Source organism: Pteropus vampyrus, unplaced genomic scaffold, assembly GCF_000151845.1.
Source record: "Pteropus vampyrus isolate Shadow unplaced genomic scaffold, Pvam_2.0 Scaffold196, whole genome shotgun sequence".
Classification (NCBI taxonomy): Eukaryota; Metazoa; Chordata; class Mammalia; order Chiroptera; family Pteropodidae; genus Pteropus; species Pteropus vampyrus.
Window position 1 is genome coordinate 1,998,064 of NW_011888977.1, and position 26,183 is coordinate 2,024,246.

The following is a 26,183-nucleotide window of genomic DNA, read 5'->3' on the forward strand; positions in this document are numbered from 1 at the left end:
CGGTCGAAGCTGGAACTTTGGCTTCTGGGTCCTTACCTTGCAGGAGAGACCAGCCCTGAGATTAGAGCAAGGAAGGGAGATTATGGGGATGTGCCCCACCAACTCTCCAGCTAGCTCTTGCCTTGGAGTGGGTCACCTGCACCAGGTTTGAAGCTGTGGGTTCTGTTCTGGGACTGATGCTTGGCCTGCAGGATCTATCCTAAAGACAGCCCCACAGTGCTGTGCCTGGAAGCAGCACAAGCACCTAGGGGTTTTATGAGGCCATGTGGAGCCATGCAGGGGACATCAGACAGGGAAGAAAGAGAGCCCAACCCCTTCACAAGGAAGGGGGAAGAGCAGCATCTTTGGGACTGATGTACTCACGGGTGGGCAGGCAGGGCAGCTGGGCCCCTTTGTTCTACAGGGAGAGTTTCTGGTGGAAATCAGGACTCTACCTGTTCACACCCCTTTTCGAGGCTCTAGTACCTCGTTATTAGATCTCTCCTTGGGAAAATGGGTTTGGAGACATCTGTCTCTGTATGTTCTGCTTTCCTCATTTTTGTTAGCCATAACAAAAGTCTTTTCTCAAGACTCCTCTGGGTTTAGGACAAGAAGTAGGGCTGTGTGGGATCATGGACAGGGCTCAGCCTCAGCTCTGGTTCGTGAAGTACCTGGTGGCAATTGGGGCTATCTGGCCTGGGGAAGAAAACAGAGTGAAGCCATATGTGCACACCTGAGTCTGGAAGATAGGGGGGCTGTCAATTGCCCAAATAAGAGATTTGTTTTAACTGGCACATAAAACCATAGTAGACATGAGGATTTTGAGACTTTATTTTGAGAATGATGTCTGAAAGTGTCACTTTCTTTTCTAGGATAAAGATAAAGTTTCTCTGACCAAGACCCCAAAACTGGACCGCAGTGATGGAGGGAAGGAGGTGAGAGAGCGAGCGACTAAACGGAAGCTGCCCTTCACCGTGGGGGCCAATGGAGAGCAGAAGGACTCGGACACAGGTACCTGGCACCCGGTGCTGCCTGTGCCCCTCCCAGTGTCTCCCATTCCCTTGCTCCCTCCTGACTGCCTCCGGGTCATCATCACCTGGCCCCGTCCCACATCACACCTGCCAGATTCTTCCACAGAAAGTGTCTTTAACCCTCATCCTTCAGGGGTCTCCTGACACTGGACTTGGCTGGGGTAGTGTCCCCAGACCATTTGAGAAGTCCTCCTGCAGATCTAGGGGCTAGCCTACAGCAAGGCCTCATCGCTCCTTCTCCTGATGTTCAGAGTGACTCGGAGCTGATAGGAAAGATTTACACACACAATATTTGCATAAATGTGCAAAGTAGAAATGCTCCCCCAGTCCCCAGCACACCTAGGGGACTTTCTAGTGTGTATCTAGCTGTGAGGCTCCCAGGCACTCAACTCTGTGCTCTGTTTAGTCCCCTGAAAATTTTTCATTGGAGGATAAACATGGTTTCCCTCAGGGCTACAAAAGCACATATTAAACCCAGTTGTTTGAAATAAAAGCCAAAGGGACCACTGAAAATGAGCAGGAGCCAGTGCAGTCTTTCTGTGTCAGGGGCCCTGGATGTGAGTGTGTGTGTACATTTGTGTGCACGTGTGTACATGTTTATGCGTGCATGGAAGTGTGTACGTGTGTGTGAGCTTGTTGCTTACACAAGTGTGTGCATTTGTGCGTGTCTGCATGTATGCGTGCATGTCTCTGTGCCTTTGAGTGTGTGCACGTGAGGGGTTAGTAATACGTGGTGTGTGCATTTTCAAGTTGATTCCATCTTGAGCTGTTCACTGGGACATGTGCTATAACCAGGTAGTAACCCAACCTCCCTCCTGCTGGTCAGCACTCTCTTCCTCTTGATCCTGGTGCCTAGGGGCCTTCCCAGCCTGCTGGTCATCTGATTGCTCTGCAGACTTGTAGGCCAGTTGCAAGCCAGGGGTGAGAAGGGGCGCAGAACACACAGAGGGCCACAGGGCCTGGAAACCTGCAGAGCTATTGGGTGGGCCCTGGCTTTCACGGAATGAAGCCGTAGGACAGGAAGCAGAGGCTTTGCAAGGATGGGGTGTGGGTGGGGGCTTCCTGCATATGAGGATTTGTGTCAGGTACTGAAATAAGATAAAAGTATAAGGTAATTGGGAGAAATGGCAGAGAGAACATTCTGGAAATGAGTGTTCAAAGCTTTACAAGAGATCACAAAGAGAGCAGGTTCACGATAGCTGGGCAGACACTTTAGTTAAAAGCCAGTGAAGTGGATTTGGTTTTGCCAGCTGGTATATGAGGAAGATGGCATGAGTTCTGCAGGATCCTTCACGAAGGTTGGACTAAGCCATGGTTCCTGTCACTGAGCAGGCATGTTGGGCAAGGGAAAGGGTGGGCGTGCAAGGTGGGGAGGGGGCCAGTACTCTGTGGATGAGCAGCAGAGCAGAGGGAGGGAGTGTGGGTACGTGTGAACACAGGGCTCTTGGCAGAATGGAGGGGCTCACAGGGATTCTGTGTCTCAGACTTTAGGTCCAGAGGAGAGCAGACCAGACCTGGACATCCTCTCCTGTTTTTGGTGCCTGTGCCAGTTCTAGTTGTAGAGGGTGTGCTGTTGCTATTGGTTATTGGCTTTCTGGATGGTGGGGGTCTGCAGGTTAGTGTCAGACCACTGGGACATTCCTGTGAGTCCCCAAAGCCTTGCTTTCAGAGTTAAGGAGAGTATCAGAACGTCTACCTCCCAGGAGAACGGTGCTGTCTGAGCAGAGGTGATGCTGCTGCATTCCTCCAGAGCGTGCCTGGGGCAGATGTTCTTGTCTGTTCGCCCTGTCCGGTCGGTAGGATGTCTTTGCTGGGCCCATTATATTGTGTTGGTGGTTTCTGGGGTCTTCGTGCTCCATTTGTTGATGGTTATCATCTCAGCAGGTGTCCACACTGATTCTCTGGGGCATCTAGAAGATACTTGGGGCACACAGGAAATCACTGTGAGGTATGAAAAATGAAGAACACTTAGAAAATAGAATTTTCTAAGCAAAGACTGTATTAACAAAAATCTAAATATATGTGAAATATAATATTTGCCCTCCTATGTTTATTTTCCTTTTGGGGGATGATTTTAATATGTAATTTTCTTACACACCTGCTCTTTTACTGTAACAAAGCTAGATTTTCCAGTGAGATGACTCTGATGTCAGGCATTGCTTATATCAGGAGCCTCTAAAACTAGCTGATCTGTGTGCACCACACACAGCAGTGGGAGGCCCTCTGCCCGGGCCCTGCTGGCCCTGCACACTATAGTTATTTACTGGTTACCTGTCTTCTTCTTACCTGTACTTCTTGGTAAGCAGGATACCTGAGCTGGGCACTAACTCTGCACTAACCCTAGGCGCATTTTTTTGCTTGAAAATGGAGTTAGATGGAGTGAGGCCATTTCTCTGAGAGGCATATACTTTTGGCTGCCCTGCTGCAGGGCTGTGCCTCCATCTGTCAGGAGGAAGGAGAAGATACACAGGGGAGAATGATTAATTTTGATGAGTGACTGAGATAAGGAGATGCTGGTCCCCTTGGGTGAGGGAGGGTCCTCAGGAGCAACAAACCTGAAGGGGTATTGGGTATGAGGGTGCCATGTGTTCTGCTCTTCTCTGTTCCTTCAGCGCCCTCTGCTGGGAGGATGCTGTCCGGTGCTCCCTGTAAGGGGGACTCAGCAGAAGGTTTCAGAAAATGGGATTCTGAGTGGCAAATGTTTTCCTTGACTGTGCCCCAAATGGGGAGAGGCTGATGAGCCCCCTCCAGAGACCACTGCCTAAGAACCTTCTCCTGTTTCCTAGACCCGCAGGAGTGGTTGCACGTGACCCAGCCCACAGGAGGCCAGCCTCCGCAGCGCTTAGTCAGGGCTGGGGGCGGCTTGCCAAGAACAACACGGCTCCGTCTGTGGCGAAAGCTGGAAATACTCTGCGTGTCTAAGCTCGATCAAAGCCAGTCCACCCTGAGGTGGTTTGTCATTTTAGCTGTCCACATAGCACCCTGGACAGTTCATGTCCAGGTGAATATGAGCATGTGTCAGGAACTGCTTCTGTGTCCTTCCAAAAGCTCTCGCCAGAACCAGGTCTTTGTTTGGTCTGGGTGCAGACTACACATGCTGCATCTCAGCTCCTCCGGCCTAGGCCTGAAGCAAGTCCGGCTGTCTAGGAAAAACAAGCAGTCCCAGAGCCCGCTCCTCCCGTTGCCTCAAAAGGAGGCAGCCCCTCCATCAGAGAGGAGGGCACTCCATCAGGACATTCTTTCCCAGGCAGGTCATCTGAGGAGGCTCAGCCTTCCCGGCTGCCTGCTGCTGCTCTTGGTGTAAAGCGTTTTGCCACTTAATTGTTCACAATGAAGTTATATAATGTCTGGTACTTGCTTGAAATTATACTATTCTGTCTACTTTTTACATGTTTCAATTTCTTCACAACTTGAAAAAAAATTATATACAAAAATACTCTTTAGGTCGGTTTAGATGATTACCTACTCTCTTCAGTCTTCCTACATAAGATTTTTGCTCCATTACAGTTTTCCATCTCTTAGCCTGAACATTTGCCTGTTGCTTCCTACCTGGATCCACAGGTGGGCCCTGCTTGTCGCTAGAGGCCACGTGGTCTCCCTCTTGAGAGCGGCTTTGCCAGAAGAGCTGGCAGCTGCCTATTCTCAACATCTGAATATGTTTTTGGAATGAGGAAAAATTAAGATTTTCTTACTTTGCTTCTACCTCGTGAATAAGACTTGTCTCTGGTACCTAGGCTGTTTGTTCATCAGTGCTGAAATTTAAACTGCTCATTCATTCAGTGTTTGTGATTTGGGAACACTCACCTATTTACTGAAATCATGATCACCCTGGTTCTGTAAGATGGCAAAAGGCTGGGCTGGCTATTGTGACTTATCCAGGGCATTCCCCTATTTGTGAAAGGAAGACATTATTTCTGCCGACATTGGTTCAAACTTCTTGGAACTCAACACCATGCCCTGCTGAGCACTGGAGGTGACTTGTGCATGACTGTGAAGGGGCTTCTCCTACTTGCTCACTGAGTGCTGGACTGGCAGAGAGAGATCAAGGCAGTGCCATGGGAAAGTGATACTGCTGTGTTCTGACAAGACTCTCAAAGCTAGGACTGGGGTAGGATGCTTTCTCCACATATAGGAAGAAGCCCTGCCTCAGTCTGCACTGAGTGCCTGATCACATCCCATTTCAAAGCAGAGTCGAGAAGAAGGGCAGGCTGGGCCCACTTCTTTGTGGCTCTTACCTCACACCGTATGTCTACACTTGGGTTCTGCCCATTCTTGACCTGCCATTGCCATGAAATAAAGATGAGTTCTGTTAACACAGAAAAGAGATGGCATGTGGATGTTGGTGAGCAGCCAGTGGGACTACAGGGCAGAAGGAGGTGAGGGGAACCCAGCATATGCCTCTTCTATGGTGGTCAGAATGTGAATGTGAAAACCCAGTTTATCTGAAGAACCAGGAGCAGTCACTCATGAAGAAGCACATCCAAATAAAATATTTCCAAATAATTAAGAATTCCATGTGATTGACCTCTGGTCAGGCTATTTCCAAATGACTTTTCCTCTTAAAACTTGAAGAACAGTTTCCTCTTATATAAAGGGGAGTTTGGACTAGCAAAGGAAGATTCTTCTTATTTAAAATTTAATTTTCCCAAGTTGCAGAAAAGGTGTTAGTCCACGGGGTATCATGGCCTCCCTTAGGGCCCCTATAAGTGTGCTTCACCAGGTAGCCAGGCCCATGCTGTCAAAATAGCATAGGTGAGTCAGGTCCCCACAACTCCCAGGACCCCTCATGTAGTCCAGCTCATAACCACAACTGATTACAGTGACAGTACACAAAGCAAAGTCAGCACAGGGAAGAGGCACAGCTTTTAGTTCTCCCCTTAGAGTTCGCGGGGTCGTGAGGATGCTGGAGAGTATAGTAGACTAGGTAAGCCTGTAGAAGGGAGGGCACCAGGAAGGCACGAGAGCCTGTCTGGATTCATTCTGGTGAGACACTGGGACTCTGACTCTATTTCTTACTTTTCTGTGCCACTCAATGTTTTTATCTGTAAAGCTCTAAACTGAGGAGTTCATGGTCCTGACCTATGAAGTTGTGTGTGGGGGGTTTACAGCAAGCACTCCAAGCTCTGGGAGGAGTCTGGCCCAGGATGTAGCCACTCCACTGATGGCTGCTCTCAAGGTCGGGGCGAAGGCCTATGCAGGCAGGTCCTGGGACTAGCAGTATTAACACACACAGTTCAGGCATAGCTGCAGGTTTGAATTATGATTTTTTTTTTTTTTTTTTTTTAAATTTTTAAAATTCTCAGTATGCTTCTATGTGGTGAAAGTGACAAGAACTGTTTTGGAGGCTTATCTGGGCTCTTTATGCTGATATCACTTTCTTATATTCTGGCTTCCTGGTCACAATAGCCCTCATCAAATTTCCACACACCTGTGGAACAGGGGGACCATCGTTGCCTCACCTAGAGATGAAGAAACCCAACTGTAGAGGTCATGCAGCCAGTGAACTGGGAGAGCCCTCCACCTACACTGCAGGAGGAGGAGATATCTGAGTGGACCCAACTGCTCCTGTGGAGAAAGGAGATTAAGATTAGAGAAGTAGGGACTGGCTGAGTCACATAGACCCTCTTTAAAAAAAAAAAAAAAAAAAAAGATCAGTGCTGCTAATTTCTAAAAAAAGGAAAGAAAGAAGTTGATGCAAATTAGAAAATTGGAAGGAGAAGCCAGTTACAACTACAACCTAAACATCAGACAGTGCCCCACCACGCTGGTTAAGTGGGACAGTGTTCTATTTGGGTCCTGGAGTTTTCCATCTTGCTGAATTTGAAGAATTGGAGTGTAATGCTTAGGTAAACATGACAGTTTCTCTTGTAACTCATTACCTGCCTGATTTGGATAGTCTGTCTTGTGTGTGGACTATGAATCAGGCTTCTTGGTCAGAAGTATTTTATGACTCTGAACATCAAGGTTAGGCCACATGGTTGGTGTGGGAGGCATGCTCCTGAGGCCAAGTGAGACACAAGGAAGCTGTCAAGATAGCTGCTTCCCTGTTGCCTGACCACCCCACCTCCTGCATACTTACCTGAGCTTTACCTGACACCATGATGAACTTCGCAATTTCACAGTGGCACCACTAAACGCTCTCCCATGGAGTAGAGTCAAGATGGTATTGAAGTCCATGGCCATGCTACCCTGAACAAGCCCAATCCGGTCTGATCTCGGAAGCTAAGCAGAATTGGGCCTGGTTAGTACTTTTGAATGGGAGACCACCTAGGAAGACCAGGTGCTGTAGGTATAAGAAATAAAAAAATAAAGGATTGTAAGCTGACAAGGTCCTTGCAATCTGTGAGGTCAACCAAGGACTGCCTCACCTAAAAAAAAATAAAAATAATAAATAAATACATACGTACATACATACATACATACATAGATGGTATTGACAACTTAGAATTTTATAGTGGATCATAGGAGTTACAGATTTCCCTTTTGACAATATGGTGGACTGTGTTTCCTGGAAAACCTCTCTCTAGGAAAACCTAGGAATTAGAAGTGGTAAATGATAAACATAATGGATGAGCATCTGAAGTCCCCAGGGGCTGAGAACAGTCACAGTTGGGATGCATGTCTGCCCTGGCTGCCAGCTGCAAGTCTGCTGGGGCAGCAGTGGGAAGGCCAAGGGCCTCACACAGTCAGGCCCATGAGAAGGCATTCCTGTGGACACTTTGAGCTAAGGTACTTTGTTTCTTTCGAGAGGTCTCTTTAGAGACTAACCCACCCTACCCACTTTGTAGGGCTGTCACTTGGATGTGTGCTACCATATGCCATTGGAAATACCTTGCGCTCCCTCCAGTCCCAGACCAGAGACAGGCTTTCATGCAGCTTCCTGGGCCCCAGAGTTCAGATGAGCACAAGTTAAAACTACAGACCATGGTGAAGAAACCTATCTTGAGAGAAGTTCAGCCCCAAGGACTTCATGCCTTGGATGACTAGATACAGAATGTGAAATTAGGGGAATGTAATGAAAGAGGAAATTGAAAACACAAGCACAGAACAAGAAACTGTCTAAAAAGATCATGTAGAGTTTTAAAAATTATAAAATGGAACATAGGCAGTAAAAATTATCACTAAAATTATAATTCAATGGTCAGGTTATATAGCTTAATAGATACAGTGTAAGAAAGAATTAGTGAATTGGAAGTTATAACTAAAGAAACTGCCTAGACTAAGGCATAGAAAAAGAGATAGGAAATATGAAAGAGTTTGGTTACTTGATGTGGAGGAGAGACTGAGGCTCAGTGTTGGCATCTAACCAAGGAGAGAAGTGGAGACACCAGTGCTCAAAGAAGACGGAAAAATCTTGTGTCTGTGAAAACAGGAGTCTTCAATTCAGGGAACATAGTGTATTACGAGCAGGGGAAAGAAATGATGACATATATAGGTATTTTATGGTGAAATTACCGAACAGCACAGAGAAAATGTTAAAAGTGGCAGGGAGAGGAGACATTGCCTACAGGCAGCAAGCTGACCTCCTGGTAACAGCATGGAAGCCAGAAGCCACAACCCCACAGAACTGGACACTCTTGACTGGTTTTGATGGGGAAACCTTCCTCCAGAAGCTCACTCTGTGTCCTTGCTGCCAGAATTCACTATAACTCAGACAAGTCTTTTCTCAGACAAATGGATACATCTGAGATCTACTGGGGAGTGAGAATCAGTGGGAGGAAATGGGCTCTGGACACTGACTCCTGCACACAAAGGTCCCTCAGAACCATCTGCCCTTGGTAGCACCCACTCCCCTGGGAAAAGGCCCCATTCTAACCAGACAGCTGCAGTAAAGAGTGTAGGAGTGTGTCCCAGAAGGCCTGGGATAAGGAAAAAGGAGTTTAGTAGGAAATCCAGTGACAGCCTGAAGAGGGTGGGGATTCTTGCATTTGCCGATTGGGTGATCACATACCAAGAAGGGATGATGAAACGTACACTGACTTCACAGAGACCAGAGAGGTGAACGTGTGGAAGAATAAAGGTGCTGTAGAAATCTGTGGTGCTATCACATCACTGTGTTTTCCTAAAGATGATGCAGGGGGACTGTCTTTCATTCATCAGCCTAAAAGGAGTTTCACAGCTGACATTGGAATACCAGGAACACAGTAGGAGTGAGGAAGACAACAGACAGACTTGAGGGAACAGGAAGAAAGGATCCAGGAGGAAGACAGCCCTGCTGCAGCCATTGGGATCTTGGGCCCAGCTTTTTCCCAGCCATGCTTTCCAGCACTCCACCTTCCCTGGAACACTGCCTCTAGGCTCCACACTGCTGTCACCTGCAAAGCCCTTGGACCTCATGTGCAAGCTGCGGACCACAGGTCCCCTTCTGCAACCCTCCCTCTCCTCCTCCCCCAGTCTAAGTCTGGGGGAAGTTTTATAGATGGGCCTGTCAGAGCCATGCTCTTGACCTGCACTTGCTGCTCTGGCTGTCAACCTGGAACTGCCAGCTTTCCACTCTGCAACTTGGCAACGGCCATTTGGAATTCAAATAAATTCTACTTTGTTTCTGGTTGGATATTAGAAACAAAAAATTAGCAGAATACCAAAGGAGCTTGCCAGTTGTTCCAAGTGTTTTTCCTCTTGCCCTTTACCCAACATTGCACTGGTGGAGGGAGTATGTTTCCCAGCTGGGGTTGGAGGCAGGTTTTACAGCCTCCCACCTCCATGGGATCAGTTTCACATTGTCTGGCCTTTGGGTTGACCGTTGCCAACAGAACACAGTGGGTGAGGCCAGGCTGGGTGGCCTCTGGGAGGATGGCAGTGGGACTGCTTCTGTAGCTTGCAGCAATGTCCTTTGAGCATGTTGGGCTTCAGTTCCTCCTCTCAGCATGGAGGGGTTCCTTCTGCAGACAGAGCTTCTGAAGGCTCTCCCTCCACTGAGACAGCCTGGCTGAACTCAGACCCTCACTGTTGAGATTGGCATCTTAGATCTAATTACATTTGGGTTTTTTTTCCTGTGTTAGGACACTGTAAAACATCCACTTAAGCCCAGTGAGGTCCGTGTGAGAAGACTGCTCCTTTAATGCATATGTGGCAGCTTGAGGCTCCTGTGAGGGTATTATTTGATTACTAGGAGAGAGCGTCTATACCCTACTCTCAGCATCATCAAGAGTACCTACAGCTCTTGAGGCCACTGGGGAGAGGGAAGACACAATCCTGCTTTTGCTGAAGCTCAGTGACAGCAGAAGCAGAGGGAGGAATGGTGGTGAGGTGTGTTGCTATGGGGAGGGACTGCCTGCCTGCCATGCACGAGTGGCTGTCTCCACACTCCATACCTGACCTTTGTCCCTTCTTGAAACTGCAAGCTGGGTACCAGTGGGTCCTAGTCTGTAGTGGGTGACAAATTCTGTTGCTGCCGAAAGGCCTCTGGACAAAAGGCCACCTTTTCTCAGCCCCTACTCGGGGAGTGTGGGCTGAGCTCCTGGAGGTCCTTCTTCACCTCTTTGACTCCTAGAGTCTACTACCTGCACTGGTGCTTGAAGACAGTGGCTCTGGTGCCTCCTGCTTGGTTTCTCTGGCATCTTAAAATTGTTGTCACGTGTATCCTAAAGATATCTCACCTAGACCTTGCCCTGTCCTCCCTTGGGTCCACCTAGCACCCCTAGTGTTCACACAGAGCAAAGAAGCAGTGCTTTTATATCTGAACTTATTTAGTGAGATTAGCAAATATCACCCACAACCAGGAATTCTCCACACTGCTTTTCTGAGATTCTGTTTTCATCCTCTTCCCAGTGAGCTTCCTGTCTCCGCAGCCCTAGGTGAGGGGGAGGCAATGGGCCTCTTGAACTGTGTGTGCTCAGCAGAGGCACCTTGGGCAAAAGCCCCTGAGAGCCTGGAGGCTGTTTGAGACCAAGCAGTGCTTTCTGGGAGATTGGGCAGAAGTGGGGTCGAGCTTGCAGAGTGCAGGGAGTGTACATGTGCCTCCTCCCACCTTCCTTTGAGGGGATGACAGTGGACACTCAGAACCCTGTGTTGGAAACACCTCAGTGGTGAGGCATCAGCACCCTCTCTGTAGAGGTGAGCTGGTCAGCTGGTTTGTGCTTATATAGAGTAGCTGTGGAGGTGGGTCTGGCTGTCCCACTGGTCTAGTTTCTGTCATTGTTTATACCTTGGCAATGGAAAGCTCCGTCGTCGTCATCATCATAATATGTTGTATAAACAAGCAGCAAATGGCCAAGTGGGTAAACATAAAGAAGGGAGGCAGAGTATTTAAACCAAATATCCTGATTCAGGTAATGTGGCTTCTGGTCACCTCTAAAGTAGGGCATAGCTTCTTGGAACTTATTGGAGCACTGAGCCAGAGCTGCTGCTGTTCAAGTTTGTCGTCCTGTGCAGAGGCTTCCGTGAAGGCCCTTGCTGCTGAGATGTGACTTGAGGCTCCACCTCTTAGAAAGGAGGTTGTAGAGAGAATGGGGGACGAATTGGGGTCGGGGTCCTTGGTTGTCAACAAACAGCATTCTTTCTGGAATTTACTTCCTTTCTTGGACTTGTGCTTGTGGATTGGTTAAAGACTGACTGTTGCTGGTGGTGGCCTGCGGTGTCTGAGTTATCACCTCCACACAGGAATCAGCATTCTCACCAAGTCACAACTTTAGTTTTTAAAAAGGCAATTTTAAAAACTTTATCAAGAAATAGTTTATAAAAAAACTCTTCTTAAGAAAATAGAAAGTGACAGACACGTTTGTGGGGTGGTAAATAGGATATTGTTCTCGGAGGGAGCGGACAAAGTGGACATGTGACCTGTTTTAGTCCGTGTTTCACAGACATCACCCACCTCTCTAGGGTCAAGTCCTAGCCAGGGAACCAGCCGAATGACCTGGAGAGAGGGGCTCCTCCCGTGTGCCAAGTGGGAAGCAAGGGAAATACCCCTCAGAGGAGAGTTTCAGAGACCTGCGTCTCCTTTCCTGCTTGCAACTTGCACCCATGAATTAGAACACGCCACAATATCTTGCTCTGCATAAGGGCTTCACCCAGAAAGCCTGGGCTGTGGGGGAGGGTTCCAAGGCTCTTGACGGACCCCAAACTTCCCTTCAGCAGGAAGACGAGGTGAAGGAAGAAAGCGAGCTTTTGGCTCCTGGTTCCTGGAGTTTGGGGTTATCTTTTTTCTCTCTCAACCCCTGCCTCTTTTAAAAGAAACAGCAAATGCATTTCTGTTCAGTGTTGACAGGATATTTTGTAACGGGTGAGATAGGTGGAGAATTTGCTTGTTACGAGGAGGCTGAGACGGGATGGCCGCGGTGTTCCATCGTGTCTTGTTAGTGCTCTGTGTTGATGCCTTTAGATGCCTCCAGCTCAGTCCATGTCGTGGTACAAGGCGGGTTCGCTCCTCGAAGCGCCATGGCATGAAATGGAGGTGCCTAGAAGCAAGAAGAAAGGTACAGTACTACAAGTCGGCCTTGATCTGTTTATGTATTTCTTAACTATATTTGCCATTTTATGTCTGTACTGTTTGGAGGCGGGATGGGAAGGAGGACTTGAATTATAGATACGTGTATTTAATAGATGGAGACCTGTCCTGTGTGAGCCAGGACTTTGGTGATCAGCTGTCCCACTGCCCCGTGCACAGTGGGTGGTCTGGGGAGGCACCTGGAGTGGAGTGACTGGTTGGTGGGGGCTATGGCTTAGCAGGCTTCATTGGCTGATAACAAGGTGTTGGAATTGTGTCTCACAGTTACTGTTGGAAGAGGTGATAATGGGCAGCAGGAGTGCTGCCAACTCAGTTCTTTCCCTTACCCGCTGTGAGGTGTGAGGTGGGAGGCGGGGGCTCTGTAATGCCAGGTAAGGCTCTAGGTTCCGAGGACTCCATGGCATGAAATCTCCCCCCTCTCCTCCACCACCTCACAGAGAAGCAGGGTCCTGAGCGGAAGAGGATTAAGAAGGAGCCTGTCACCCGGAAGGCCGGGCTGCTGTTTGGCATGGGGCTGTCTGGAATCCGAGCCGGCTACCCCCTCTCCGAGCGCCAGCAGGTGGCTCTCCTCATGCAGATGACAGCCGAGGAGTCTGCAAACAGCCCAGGTGAGCCTCCAGGGGGGTGGGTGGTGGGTGTTCCCTGGCACTGGAGAGGCTTTTTTCCTGGGGATAGGTACCCAATGGAAAGGCGTCCCCTTTCCCTTGTAAAGACAGCTCAGGTGCTGGAGGTTTCTACAAAGGAGGAATACTCCCAGGCCCAGCCCTGCACGCTCTGCCCCCAGTAACGCTTCGCCTATCCTCTCCTTTGCCTGCAGTAGATACAACACCAAAGCACCCCTCCCAGTCGACAGTGTGTCAGAAGGGGACACCTAACTCTGCCTCAAAAACCAAAGATAAAGTGAATAAGAGAAACGAGCGTGGAGAGACCCGCCTGCATCGAGCTGCCATCAGGGGGGACGCCCGACGCATTAAGGAGCTCATCAGTGAGGGGGCTGATGTCAATGTCAAGGACTTTGCAGGTGAGCGCTTACAGCACCCAGGAGATGGCAGAGCAGGGGGATGACACAGGCGAGTTCACAGAAGCACGTGAGACTGGCCTCCCCAGGTGTGTGAAGCCCTCTGACAAGCGTCATTGTCTTGGCAGCAGTAGCCTTGAAACTGGGACCAGCATGGCAGGAGCAAGAGCCAGTCCCTGGGCCAGTGTGGTTCTGTGGGTGTGTTCTGGGTACATGGGGCAGACCCCACTCTTAGACCAGTATAATTTGTTGTTTCTGAGGAGAAATTAGTTTCTTGGAAAGTATTTAAAAATAAAATCATTTTTTCATTATTTTTTAGAGAAGTGAGGAATTTTTAGCTACTACACTACTGTGTTATATAAACCCCTAATTTTGTACTAGAGGATTCATTCTTTTTGGCTATTGGAGGGGTGCCTCTGGCATATTTAGAAAGAAGCCAAGTCACTCAAGCAGAGGGTGCCTCTGTGCCTGTCAGCCCAGGGACACCCTCCCACAATTCCAACACCTTGTTATCAGCCAGTGAAGCCTACTAAGAGTAGAAACGTTACCTGGAGACTCTCGTTTTAATTTAAGACAAATGAGCATGCCTCCCTGACCTGGGACAGGCTGAAGGGAGGGCCTCATCATTGCAGTTCAGTGTTGCCTTTTTTGCATAAAATACTTCTATTATGCCTTGATGCATCATCAACAGATTCTAATTGTTTGTTCAAAGTGGAATGAGAACATAAGATGGGAGAAGCAGTCTTCATGCAGAATCCTTTTAGAATTTCCCCCCTTTTAGAATTTTTCCCACTGCCCTATTTGGTGGTTGTCTGACCCAAACCTAATTGAGCACCTTTTTAAATAAAAAAGCAATTTTCCTAAATCATAATTTTCCAAAGCACTGAAAATTGTGTCCACAAAGTAGGCCCCTGTTTGTACACTGACATGTGTGACCACTCTACCTGGTGGCAGATTGAGGCTCCAGGCTGCAGCCGGAGAGTTCTCCCCATGTGGCCTCAGCCATGTGACCACAGAGGGCATGTTTCCAAAATAGGAGGTTTTTCTCTCCATGTAGTGATGGATGAGCCAGGCTGAGGCTGCCACTCATGACACTGTTCACCAGTCCTCCACCCTTGTCAGGTTATTGTTCCTCATTATCCCTGCAGATGGTTAATCTGTAGGATTGATAAGCACGATATCCCCAAGCAAATACGAGGCACCTCAGTAAAGAGCATTCGGGGCTTTCCTAGGCCTCCAGCCTTTCACTGCAGAGGACAGCCTTCCAGGGCCTTGTCCTGTCGTCACCATCCTCAGAGTGCTGCCTCAAATGAGACAGGAGTAACGTTCCTGAGGATTAAGTAACATATGTCCTAAGTGTCTATTTCCAGGCTGGACAGCGCTGCATGAGGCATGTAACCGGGGCTATTATGACGTTGCCAAGCAGCTACTGGCTGCGGGTGCGGAGGTGAACACCAAGGGCCTGGATGACGACACACCCCTGCATGATGCTGCCAATAACGGGCACTACAAGGTGGGCCTCCCATCTGACTTTGCGCTGTTCTGTAGCTCCTGTCTCTCTGTCCTTGTTGCCTTTCATGTTTGCTAGATAACTGAAAAGTGAATCTTTGCCCCTCACCAGAGCTGTTTCCTCTGCCCATCTCAGCTTTCTTGTTCTGAGTCCTGACAACCAGCACCTTCCGTAGCGTGTGTGACAAGGCCCTGTTCTGGCCATACAGGAGTGGTTGGATTTTAGTAGGTGAATGATTATACCTATAGGAAGGGGGGTGGCCCTCTGGGCTGCTGCTGGACCCTGTCCTTGTCCCTCTGGTTCTGTAAGATCCAAAAAACCTTGATTGATATGATGCTGAGATGTGTAGCCAGGTCAGCAGCAGTGAGTACCCCAGTGCCTGGTTTTCCCCAAGGAGACTTGGCCTCTTGGGGAAATGGCTGCCTCCAGGTCTGAAGCAGGAGATGCACATGATGTGCCTGGTGCATCTTATGCTGCCAGAAAGCAGGGTGGTCACAAAGGTGAGGTCTTATTGCAGTCATGACCAGCACCATCTTGAAGAGGCCCCTGGCCAAAGACAGAACAGTTGAGCATGGTGAGGATGATGACACCAGTAGACCAGAATGCACCACAGCTATCAGAATTCATAGTGCTTTTTAATGGCACAGCTGCCTAGTCCTTTTTTTGGCAGATGCCAGGGAACCAGTAGCATCAAGAGTGGTAAGAGCACATTTTGACAAGTCACTGCAGGGAAGAGGCAGATTGGAAGGGAGCCTTGAATTAAAAGATTTCTGAGACAACTAAAGAAATCTGAACACATATATTTGATGTTAGGAATTACAGTTAACTTTTAATGTAAGATAATGGTGTTATGATTTTTCGTTTTTTTTTAAGGACCCTTTTAGAGAAATATACTGAAAAAGTTTATAAAACATTTGTAATTTGTCAAACCTACCTGGAGGAGTGGGCAGGTATGAGTGAAATGAGGCTGGCTGTGAGTAGATGGTAGGAACAAGCAGGGAGGAAAGGGGTTGTCATTTGAATCTCTATACTTTTCTAATTATTTAAAAACTTTCTATTATGGAAAATGTCTGAGACAGCAAACTGGTCAGAGAGGCAGAATAAGGGGCCCCAAAGATATCCCCATCCTATTCCTGGAACTTGTGACCTCACATGGTAAGGGAACTGTAGATGGTAGAAAGTGAAGGACTGTGAGATGGGAATTGATCCTATATTATCTGGGCAGACCCAGAGACGCTTTCCAGGCCAGGTCTGTTATCAGCAGAGGCAGGAGGGAGAAGGATGTAAGGGAGACCTGACCTACACTGCTGGCCTCAGAGGCAGGGGCCATGGCCAAGGAATGCAGCAATCTCCAGAAGCTGGGATGGTCCTCAGCTGGCAGACAGAAAAGACACAGGACCAGAGTCTCCCAACTGCAAGGAACCTTACATGCATGTAAAGGAAGGAGCCAACACCACATGTCAGCTGGGTCAGCGGGATTGGTTTTAGACTTCTGACCTCCAGGATTATAAGATGCAGGTGGTGGTGATTTGTTAGAGCAGCAATAGGAGATAGTCCTGATGAAGAGGTAGAAACTGTTAACTACTGAATAAAAATAGAATATGTGAGTAATGAGTTTATATCAGTCCTTATTAAAGATTTTTCTCATCCTCTAATCTCAGACTGGACTAAAGTTGAAATTGAATTCAATATTTGTACTTGAGTTCAAATGGACATATGAAGCACAGGTTGCTGATTATAAAGAGCTGAACAGAGCTGTTGAAATGTCACCTTGAGTATTTCTGTCATTCACATGACCATCTTTACCCATGTAAAATAAAGCAAAGAAGAGATGATCTTACTTTCTAAAATAAATGAAAACATAAAATAAACCTGCTTGCAGAAGCTTGGTCTTTGTTTCCTCTATTCTGTAAAACCTCTTCCAATAAAAAACTTCCCCGTAAACCAGAACCCTTCCATGACCACAGGACCCTACTGGATGCTGAGCTCATCATTGCGGGAGGGGAGAGCCTGTGTGAGAAGATTCCAGCTCGTCACAAGGGAGAAGGTCTTCTGTGGGAGTTGGGACTGTTCTACCTGCAGAGAGCCCAGAATGGGAGCCAGGATCCCATTAGTGTCTTTCCTGGGGAAGAAGCACAGGTCCAGAGACCCGGCCAGGCAGCTCTGGGCACACTGCTTCTGGCTTTAGACCTGGGGGCTATTTCCTGGTTAAACACAGGTTCTCTGAACAGGTTGCAGTTTTACATAGGCAACTGTAGCACATTCGGTGTTTCTCAGAATGCACCTTCACGCACCTGTGCTGTCTTGTAGGTGGTGAAGCTGCTGCTGCGGTATGGAGGGAATCCTCAGCAAAGCAACCGAAAGGGCGAGACGCCGCTGAAAGTGGCCAACTCCCCAACCATGGTGAACCTCCTGTTGGGCAAGGGCACCTACACGTCCAGTGAGGAGAGCTCAACTGGTCAGTGGCTGGGCACCAGGCCATGTGCAGGGTTGGGGCTGTGGGGGCAGGAGCAGGGTATGTGACACTTACAGGGGTGCAGGCCTCCTAGTACTGCTTTGATGCCAGAGGCAACGTTAGCTTTTATCTGAAGATCAGCACACAGGATTCCAGCTTCCTAGATGCCTGGTACTTATAAGAACTTCTGGACTGTGAGGACCTGGAGTTTTAGTATCAAAAAGCCTGCCAGCTTATCCTAAGGTTCCAGCTTGTCTTTGTGCAAACCTCTCTTTGGTTTCCTTTGGCCCACGGTTGGCCATAGTTTACTAACTTAAGTGAAATGCTTCTCTGGGTGGCTTCCCCTTCCCTCCCAAAGGTGACTAAGTGCTCGGGGAGGCCTTTCTCCAGGTTACCTCTGCAGTCTGCTTTCCCCTGTCATGTCTGTGTGGGTGTTTTGAACCTGCCTCTGACATCTTTTTCCCTATTTTCAACAGAGAGCTCAGAAGAGGAGGACGCCCCATCCTTTGCACCTTCTAGTTCAGTTGATGGCAATAACACGGACTCTGAGTTTGAAAAAGGCCTAAAGCACAAGGCTAAGAATCCAGAGCCCCAGAAAACTGTGACCCCTGTCAAGGATGAGTATGAGTTTGACGAGGATGACGAGCAGGACAGAGTCCCTCCAGTGGATGACAAACACTTACTGAAAAAGGATTATAGAAAAGAGACTAAATCAAATAGTTTTATTTCTATACCCAAAATGGAAGTGAAAAGTTACACTAAAAATAACACAATTGCACCAAAGAAAGCGGCTCATCGCATCTTGTCAGACACGTCAGATGAGGAAGACGTCGGTGTCACTGTGGGGACGGGAGAGAAGCTGAGACTCTCTGCACATACAATATTGCCCAGTAACAAAACACGGGAGTCTTCTAATTCCAAACAGCAGAAGGAAAAAAATAAAGTGAAAAAGAAGCGGAAGAAAGAAACAAAAGGCAAAGAAGTGCGGTTTGGGAAAAGGAGCGACAAGTTCTGTTCCTCTGAGTCAGAGAGCGAGTCCTCAGAGAGTGGTGAGGACGATGGGGACTCAGTGGGGAGCTCCAGCTGCCTCAAGGAGTCCCCGCTGGTGCTGAAGGACCCCTCTCTGTTCAGCTCCCTGTCTGCCTCCTCCACCTCATCTCATGGGAGCTCTGCCACCCAGAAACATAACCCCGGCCACACCGACCAGCACACCAAGCACTGGCGGACAGACAATTGGAAAACTATTTCTTCTCCCGCCTGGTCAGAGGTCAGCTCCTTATCGGACTCCACGAGAACGAGACTGACCAGTGAGTCTGACTCTTCCTCCGAGGGCTCCAGCGTGGAGTCGCTGAAGCCAGTGAGGAAGAGGCAGGAGCACAGGAAGCGGAGTGGCCTCCAGAGCGCTCTGTCAGAGAAAAAGAGCTCATTCCACTCCAGCGTGGATGGCGCCATTCCCAAGCTGGACAAAGAGGGGAAAGTGGTTAAGAAACACAAAACGAAACACAAACACAAAAACAAGGAGAAAGGGCTGTGTTCGGTTGGTCAGGAACTCAAATTGAAAAGTTTCACTTATGAATATGAGGACTCCAAGCAAAGGTCAGACAAGGCTATACTTTTAGACAATGACATTTCCATGGAAAACAAGTTAAAAGTATTAAAGCACGATAGAGACCACTTTAAGAAAGAAGAGAAGCTGAACAAAATGAAGTCAGAAGAAAAAGAATGGCTCTTTAAAGATGAGATAATAAAGGTCTCCAAAGATGAAAAATCACTCAAGAGAATCAAAGACATGAGCAAAGACTTAAGTAGGTCTTTCCGAGAAGAGAAAGACCGTTCGAATAAAGCAGAAAAGGAGAAATTAGTGAAGGAAAAGTCTCCAAAAGAAGAAAAACTGAGATTATATAAAGAGGAAAGAAAGAAAAAATCCAAAGACAGGCCCTCAAAATTAGAGAAAAAGAATGATTTTAAAGAGGACAGAATTTCAAAAGAGAAGGAAAAGACTTTTAAAGAAGACAAAGAAAAACCCAAGAAAGAAAAAGTTTATAGAGAAGATTCTGCTTTTGATGAATATTGTAACAAAAGTCAGTTTCTGGAGAATGAAGACACCAAATTTAGCCTTTCTGATGATCAGGGAGATCGATGGTTTTCTGACTTATCTGATTCGTCCTTTGATTTCAAAGGGGAAGATAGTTGGGATTCTCCAGTGACAGACTACAGGGACATTAAAAATGATTCTGTGGCCAGACTGATCTTGGAAACAGTGAAAGATGACAGTAAAGAGAAGAAACGGGAAAACAAAAGCCGGGAGAAGCGAGACTACAGTGAAAAACGGAGCGACAAAGATGCTTTCTTTAGAAAGAAAGACAGGGACTATCTGGATAAAAACCCTGAGAAGAGAAAAGACCAAATTGAAAAGCATAAAAGTATCCCCAGCTATCTTTCAGAAAAGGACAAAAAGAGGAGAGAGTCTGCTGATGGCGGGCGAGACAGAAAGGACAGGGATCTGAGTGACATCTGCAGGGACAGAAAGGACCCCCTTGAGAGTGCCAAGGAGCGGAAAGATGGCAGAGTGAAGGCCGAGGAAGCATACAGGGAGGACCTGAAGGAGTATGGCTGCGAAAGTATCTTTAAGGACAGATCCGAATGTGACTTTGGCAAGAGTCTGGAGCCATGGGAAAGGCATCATCCAGTGAGAGAGAAGGAGAAGAAAGATGGCCTTGAGAAGGAGAAGAAGGAAAAAATAAAATTAGAAAAATATAAAGATAAATCCAATGACAAAGATAAAAATGAAAAATCTATCCTTGAAAAATGTCAGAAAGACAAAGAATTTGATAAATGTTTTAAAGAGAAAAAAGATAGTAAAGAAAAGCATAAAGATATACATAGCAAAGACAAGGAAAGGAAAGCATCTCTTGACCAAGTTAAAGAAAAAAAGGAGAAGAGTTTCTCTGGAGTTATCTCAGAAGACTTCTCTGAAAAAAAAGATGAAAAAAAGGGTAAAGAGAAAAGCTGGTATATTGCAGATATATTCACAGATGAAAGTGAAGATGAAAAAGATGATTATACAGCAAGCGGATTCAAAATCGGAGAGGCCAGTGAAGTGCAGAGGGCGGACAGCCTCCAGGAGAAAGACGACGGGAGGGAGCCTTACCCCTCAGACAGACACCGGAAGCACTCTGCTGACAGGCAGCACTCAGAGAAGCAGAAAGAGAAAGAACTCAAAGAAAAGAAAAAAGAAAAAGGAACCATGGAAGGGGGGAAAGATAAGAAAGAAAAAGGCTTTGAAAAGCACAAAGAGAAGAAGGATAAAGAGTCTACAGAAAAATATAAGGACAGGAAAGACCGAACTTCAGTTGATTCTACTCAGGAAAAGAAAAACAAACAGAAACCCCCCGAGAAGGTGGAGAAGAAGCCCTCTGCCGAAGACAAGGCCAAGAGCAGGCACAGGGAGAGGCCAGACAAGGAGCACTGCAGAGAAAGGAAGGCATCAAAAAGTGCCGAGGTAGAGAAGAGCCTGCTGGAAAAGTTAGAGGAAGAAGCTCTTCATGAGTACAGGGAAGATTCCAATGACAAGATCAGTGAGGTGTCCTCCGACAGCTTCACGGATCGAGGGCAGGACCCAGGCCTGAGTGCCCTCCTGGAAGTGTCTTTTACAGAGCCCCCGGAGGAGAGGGTCAAGGAGAACTGCCCACAGGAGAAGCTGAAGGAGAAAGAAAGGCACAGGCACTCATCATCTTCATCCAAGAAAAGCCATGATCGAGAGAGAGTCAAGAAAGAAAAGTCCGAGAAAAAAGAAAAGAGTGACGACTACAAGGACATTGGCAGCAGGAAGGACTCCAGCCAGTATGAAAAGGATTTCTTGGACACTGATGCTTACAGTATTTCTTACAGTACGAAAGCCGACATAGAAGATGAATTAGATAAAACCATTGAATTGTTTTCTACCGAAAAGAAAGATAAAAATGATACTGAAAGAGAACCTTCCAAGAAAATAGAAAAGGAACTAAAGCCTTATGGATCTAGTGCCATCAACATTCTGAAAGAGAGGAAGAGAAGAGAGAAGCACCGGGAGAAGTGGAGAGAAGATAAGGAGAGACACAGGGACAAGCATGGGGATGGGCCCCTGAGACATCACAAGGATGAGCACAAGCCTGCAGCCAAAGACAAGGACAGTCCTCCAAGTTCCTTTAAAGATAAGTCCAAGGATGAAAGCCTCAAACTCAGTGAGACCAAACTGAAGGAAAAATTCAAGGAAAATCTAGAGAAAGAAAAAGGTGAATCTGTAAAGATCAGCAATGGAAATGATAAGTTACCGCTGTCCAAAGACCCGGTCAAGAAAGATGTCAGGCCCAGGGAGAAGCTTCTGGGAGATGGTGATCTGATGATGACCAGCTTTGAGAGAATGCTTTCCCAAAAAGACCTGGAGATTGAAGAACGCCACAAACGGCACAAAGAAAGGATGAAACAGATGGAGAAGATGAGGCACAGGTCTGGAGACCCTAAACTCAAGGAGCGGATGAAGCCAGGGGAGGATGTGAGGAAGAAGAGTCTGGATGTTCCTCCAAAGAAGCCCCTGGGGCTGGACCCTTCTCTTAAAGACAAAAAACTTAAGGAGTCAGCTCCTGCTCCACCGGCCCCCGAGAATAAGCCCCATCCGGGACCAGTTGTGGACACCAGAGACTGGCTGGCGGGACCTCATATAAAAGAGGTCTTGCCAGCTTCCCCTAGGCCTGACCAGAACCGGCCCACCGGGGTGCCCACCCCCACATCTGTGGTGTCTTGCCCCAGCTATGAGGAGGCGATGCACACACCCAGGACCCCGTCCTGCAGTGCTGATGACTACTCTGACCTCATTTTTGACTGCACAGACCCCCCACCTGTCTCCAGCACAGCCGCCAGCGCCTGCTCCCCGCCTTTCTTTGATAGATTCTCTGTGGCAGCGAGTGGGATTTCAGAAACCCCAAGCCAGACACCTACAAGGCCTCTGTGCACAAATCTTTTTCGTTCAGTTTCTGTTGATATCAGGAGGACCCCTGAAGAAGAATTCAGTGTTGGGGACAAGCTGTTTAGACAGCAGAGTGTCCCCACTGCATCTAGTTATGACTCGCCAGGGCAGCACTTGGAGGACAAGGCCCCTGTCCCTCCAGGTCCCCCCGAGAAGTTCGCCTGCTTGTCTCCAGGGTATTACTCCCCAGACTATGGCATCCCCTCCCCGAAGGTGGACGCTCTGCACTGCCCACCCGCAGCTGTGGTCACCGCCACCCCCTCCCCAGAGGGTGCCTTCTCTGGTTTACAAGCAAAGTCCCCCACTTCACATAGAGATGAGCTGTTGGCCCCGTCCATGGAGGGGGCCCTTCCCCCTGATTTGGGCATTCCCTTAGATGCTACGGAGGACCAGCAGGCCACCGCTGCCATCATCCCCCCAGAGCCTAGCTACCTGGAGCCCCTGGACGAAGGACCTTTCAGCACGGTCATCACAGAGGAGCCAGTTGAGTGGGCTCATCCTGCTGCTTCAGAGCAGGGCCTCTCTTCCAGTCTAATTGGGAGCACCCCTGAAAACCCTGTCAGTTGGCCCATGGGGTCAGACCTTATGCTCAAGTCTCCACAGAGATTCCCAGAGTCCCCGAAACATTTCTGCCCTGCCGAGTCCCTCCACCCTGCTGCCCCAGGGCCCTTTGGCACCACGGATCCCCCTTACCCCGTATCTCCTGTCTCATACCCTCTGTCGGTCACTGAGCCAGGACTCGAAGTCAAAGATTCCTCAGCAGAAGCAATCCCAGCAGCCATCTCCACTGCAGAAGAACCAGCCCCTTATGCCCCTTCCTCTAGGCTGGAGTCCTTCTTCGGTAACTGCAAGTCGCTTCCGGAAGCACCACCTGACATGCCTCCAGAGCCTGCATGTATGACCACCGTGGCTCAGGTGGAGGCTCTGGGGCCTCTGGAAAACACCTTCCTGGAAAATGGCCATGGCCTGTCAGCCCTTGGCCAGGTGGAGCCAGTGCCCTGGCCTGATGCCTTCCCCAACTCTGAGGACGACCTGGACTTGGGGCCCTTCTCACTGCCAGAGCTTCCTCTGCAAACTAAAGATGTTTCTGATGTCGAAACAGAACCTGTAGAAGAGAGTCCTCTTGTTCCTCCAGAAAATACCCCTGCAGGGGCCCCTGTGGTCCTGAACGGTGGGGATGGGGCTGTACCAGCTGCTGAGGAACAGCTTGTGCTGCCTCCTGACCAGGCAGCCACCCACCTCACTGTTGAGCCCTCATCCTTGCCCTCAGAGGGGCCGAAGCCAGACATGATGCTGGAAGCCACAGTGGAAGCAGAGGCTGTGTCAGAGGGGAGGGCCCCTGAGGCCTCTGATTCCAGCTTAGGGCTCACAGCCTCCCCGGAGCAGCATCCACCAGGGGGCGGAGATGAGGAGGCCGAGGGCCCAGACCCCTCAGCAGCATCCCACAGCACACCTGAGCCCCCTGGGGATGGCCCTGCACAGGCACATGTGGCAGACAGGGCTGGCCCCCATGATAGTGCCGGGCTTGAGGGGCCTCCAGGCAGTGTCCAGTCTGAAACTACAGAACCAGAACCCAGACCCACAGCCGAAACCCCAAAGGCCCCCAAAGTTGAGGAGATCCCCCAGCGCATGACAAGGAACCGGGCTCAGATGCTGGCTAACCAGAACAAGCAGAGCTCACCACCTTCCGAGAAGGAGCCTGCCCCTACCCCCACCCCCAGAACAAAGGGCCGTGGCTCTGAGGAGGAGGACCCCCAGGCCCAGCACCCACGCAAACGCCGTTTCCAGCGCTCCAGCCAACAGCTTCAGCAGCAGATGAACACATCCACGCAGCAGACACGGGAGGTGATCCAGCAGACACTGGCCGCCATCGTGGACGCCATCAAGCTGGATGACATTGAGCCCTACCACAGTGACAGATCCAACCCATACTTTGAATACTTGCAGATCAGGAAGAAGATTGAAGAGAAGCGCAAGATCCTCTGCTACATCACCCCACAGGCGCCCCAGTGTTATGCCGAGTATGTCACCTACACAGGCTCCTACCTCCTAGATGGCAAACCGCTCAGCAAGCTGCACATCCCTGTGGTGAGTCCTAAGGTGGGGCCCCAGCCTAGGAGGGTGCTAGGTGACGGGTCAGGATCCTGTTTGCTATGTGTGTGAATGCAAATACCAAACTGTTGGGATACCAAAGCTTGCTTGGGGCAGGTGTAGCACTGTCCTGGGAACCAGTGTCTAGCATGGGGGTCTATTGATACAGCTCCTCTGGGTCAGGAGATAAACTTACTTTCCTCTTTGTCATTCATCATTTTTCTTGTGTCAGCTCCCTGTCCAGCTCACCTTGTGCCCACTCCTTGGGTCCATGCCCATACCCTCTTGACCATCACCTAGCTCCCTATCTGCTGTAGCTGGGTCCTGCAGACCTCCGACTAGAGCCAACTCCAGTGCTGTTCAGTCCCCGGGCTCCTCAACATCCTCCTTACCTGAGACCGTGGCTGATGAAGGCCTACACTCCATGTTGAGCACTCCTACACAGCAGTCCTCCCTTTTGTAACTATGTCTCCTCCCAACTCCCTTTAACAACTGAAGGCCTACATGGGGGTCTATAGTCTGACTCCAACCCTGTCCTCTCACCCCTGAACCCCTCCACGTCTCGTCTTGATTCCCAGCAGCCCCAAGTTACTGATCTTAGGCCAGGCCTCAGCTCTCATCACAGTGGAGCCCTGAGTGACCCCGGCACCTTTGCCACCTCCTCGAAGCACACCCTTCACTGGGGCTTCCATGCTTTCCCACCTGGTGGGCCTGTTCTTAGTCAGCACCCCACCCACTGCCCCTTTCCCTTGGTGGTTCACCCTCCACCTTGACCTGATGACTGTGCAGATGTGACACATCTAAAACCCACCACACACACCAGCCTCCACCCCTGTCCTTGTGCCCAAGTCGGCCATCAGCAGATCCTGCCAGACAAGTGATATGCAGGCCAGTACCTCCCATGTCACTGCTTGTCCCACTCCACCCTCTCCCCTGGGCTGGCTCCTGCTTTTTCCTTGCCCACCGGGGTCTTTTCTCTTCCTAGTAGGCAAAGGGATCTTTTTAGAGTGGAGTCAGACCTCCACCATTTTCTGCTCAGCTACAGCCTCCTCGCCTTCAAGGACCCCAGCCCATTTGCCCTCCCAGGTGTTGCCCATTCACACTGTCTACAGTTGACTTGCTTCTTTTCTTTGACCATTCCCACCCACTTGAAGAAAAGCTGGGACTTCTGTTTGATTTGTCCATTAGGCCCAGAATGGGCCTCAGTCACGGCTGTTGAATGAATGCTGGTCAGGATGAGCTGATTCCTGGGGCAGGCCTGGGCATGCAGTCAGTCTCGGAGGGAACTTCCTGTCTTAAAGGATGGTCATGTTGGATGCGTGTATCCTGCTCTCAGACCTCAGTATTCCAGAAGTGGATATCTATGCTGCCTCTCCCTCGGACAGAAGACTCAGCTAACCAGGACTGACACCCAGCGTCTTCTGAACAAAGACAAGCACCTCTGAGCATCAGTTTCAAAGGACGAGGCATGAGAGCACAGCCGCCAGGGCCATCCACCTCCCCACCCAGCCCAGTGCTTTGTTCCCAAGGAGATCTAGCTTTGAACTCAGCAGGATGATACCAGCATCGCTGCTCTTTCTTCTCCTGATGGTCTAATCCTGAGGCACCCTGGCGATTGGAGACCAAGGCAACCGTGCCCTTGTCTGGC

The 26,183-nt window shown here is 49.1% G+C and overlaps 1 protein-coding gene across 11 annotated transcripts in view; it reads left to right on the forward strand.

Moving 5' to 3' along the window:
• ANKRD11 (ankyrin repeat domain 11) overlaps positions 1–26,183 on the forward strand; it is a 199,414-nt gene that overhangs the window by 165,196 nt on the left and 8,035 nt on the right. For 8 of the 11 annotated variants that reach the window (XM_023537683.1, XM_011371868.2, XM_023537684.1 and 5 more), the window contains 6 exons: positions 852–990; positions 12,894–13,064; positions 13,274–13,477; positions 14,845–14,987; positions 17,295–17,442; positions 17,916–24,532. In XM_023537683.1, coding sequence (XP_023393451.1) covers positions 852–990; positions 12,894–13,064; positions 13,274–13,477; positions 14,845–14,987; positions 17,295–17,442; positions 17,916–24,532 — 7,422 coding nt within the window. Of the gene's footprint in view, positions 1–851; positions 991–2,894; positions 2,959–12,330; positions 12,425–12,893; positions 13,065–13,273; positions 13,478–14,844; positions 14,988–17,294; positions 17,443–17,915; positions 24,533–26,183 lie in introns of those variants that run through there. The other 3 variants (XM_023537690.1, XM_023537689.1, XM_023537686.1) reach the window with 3 other exon arrangements.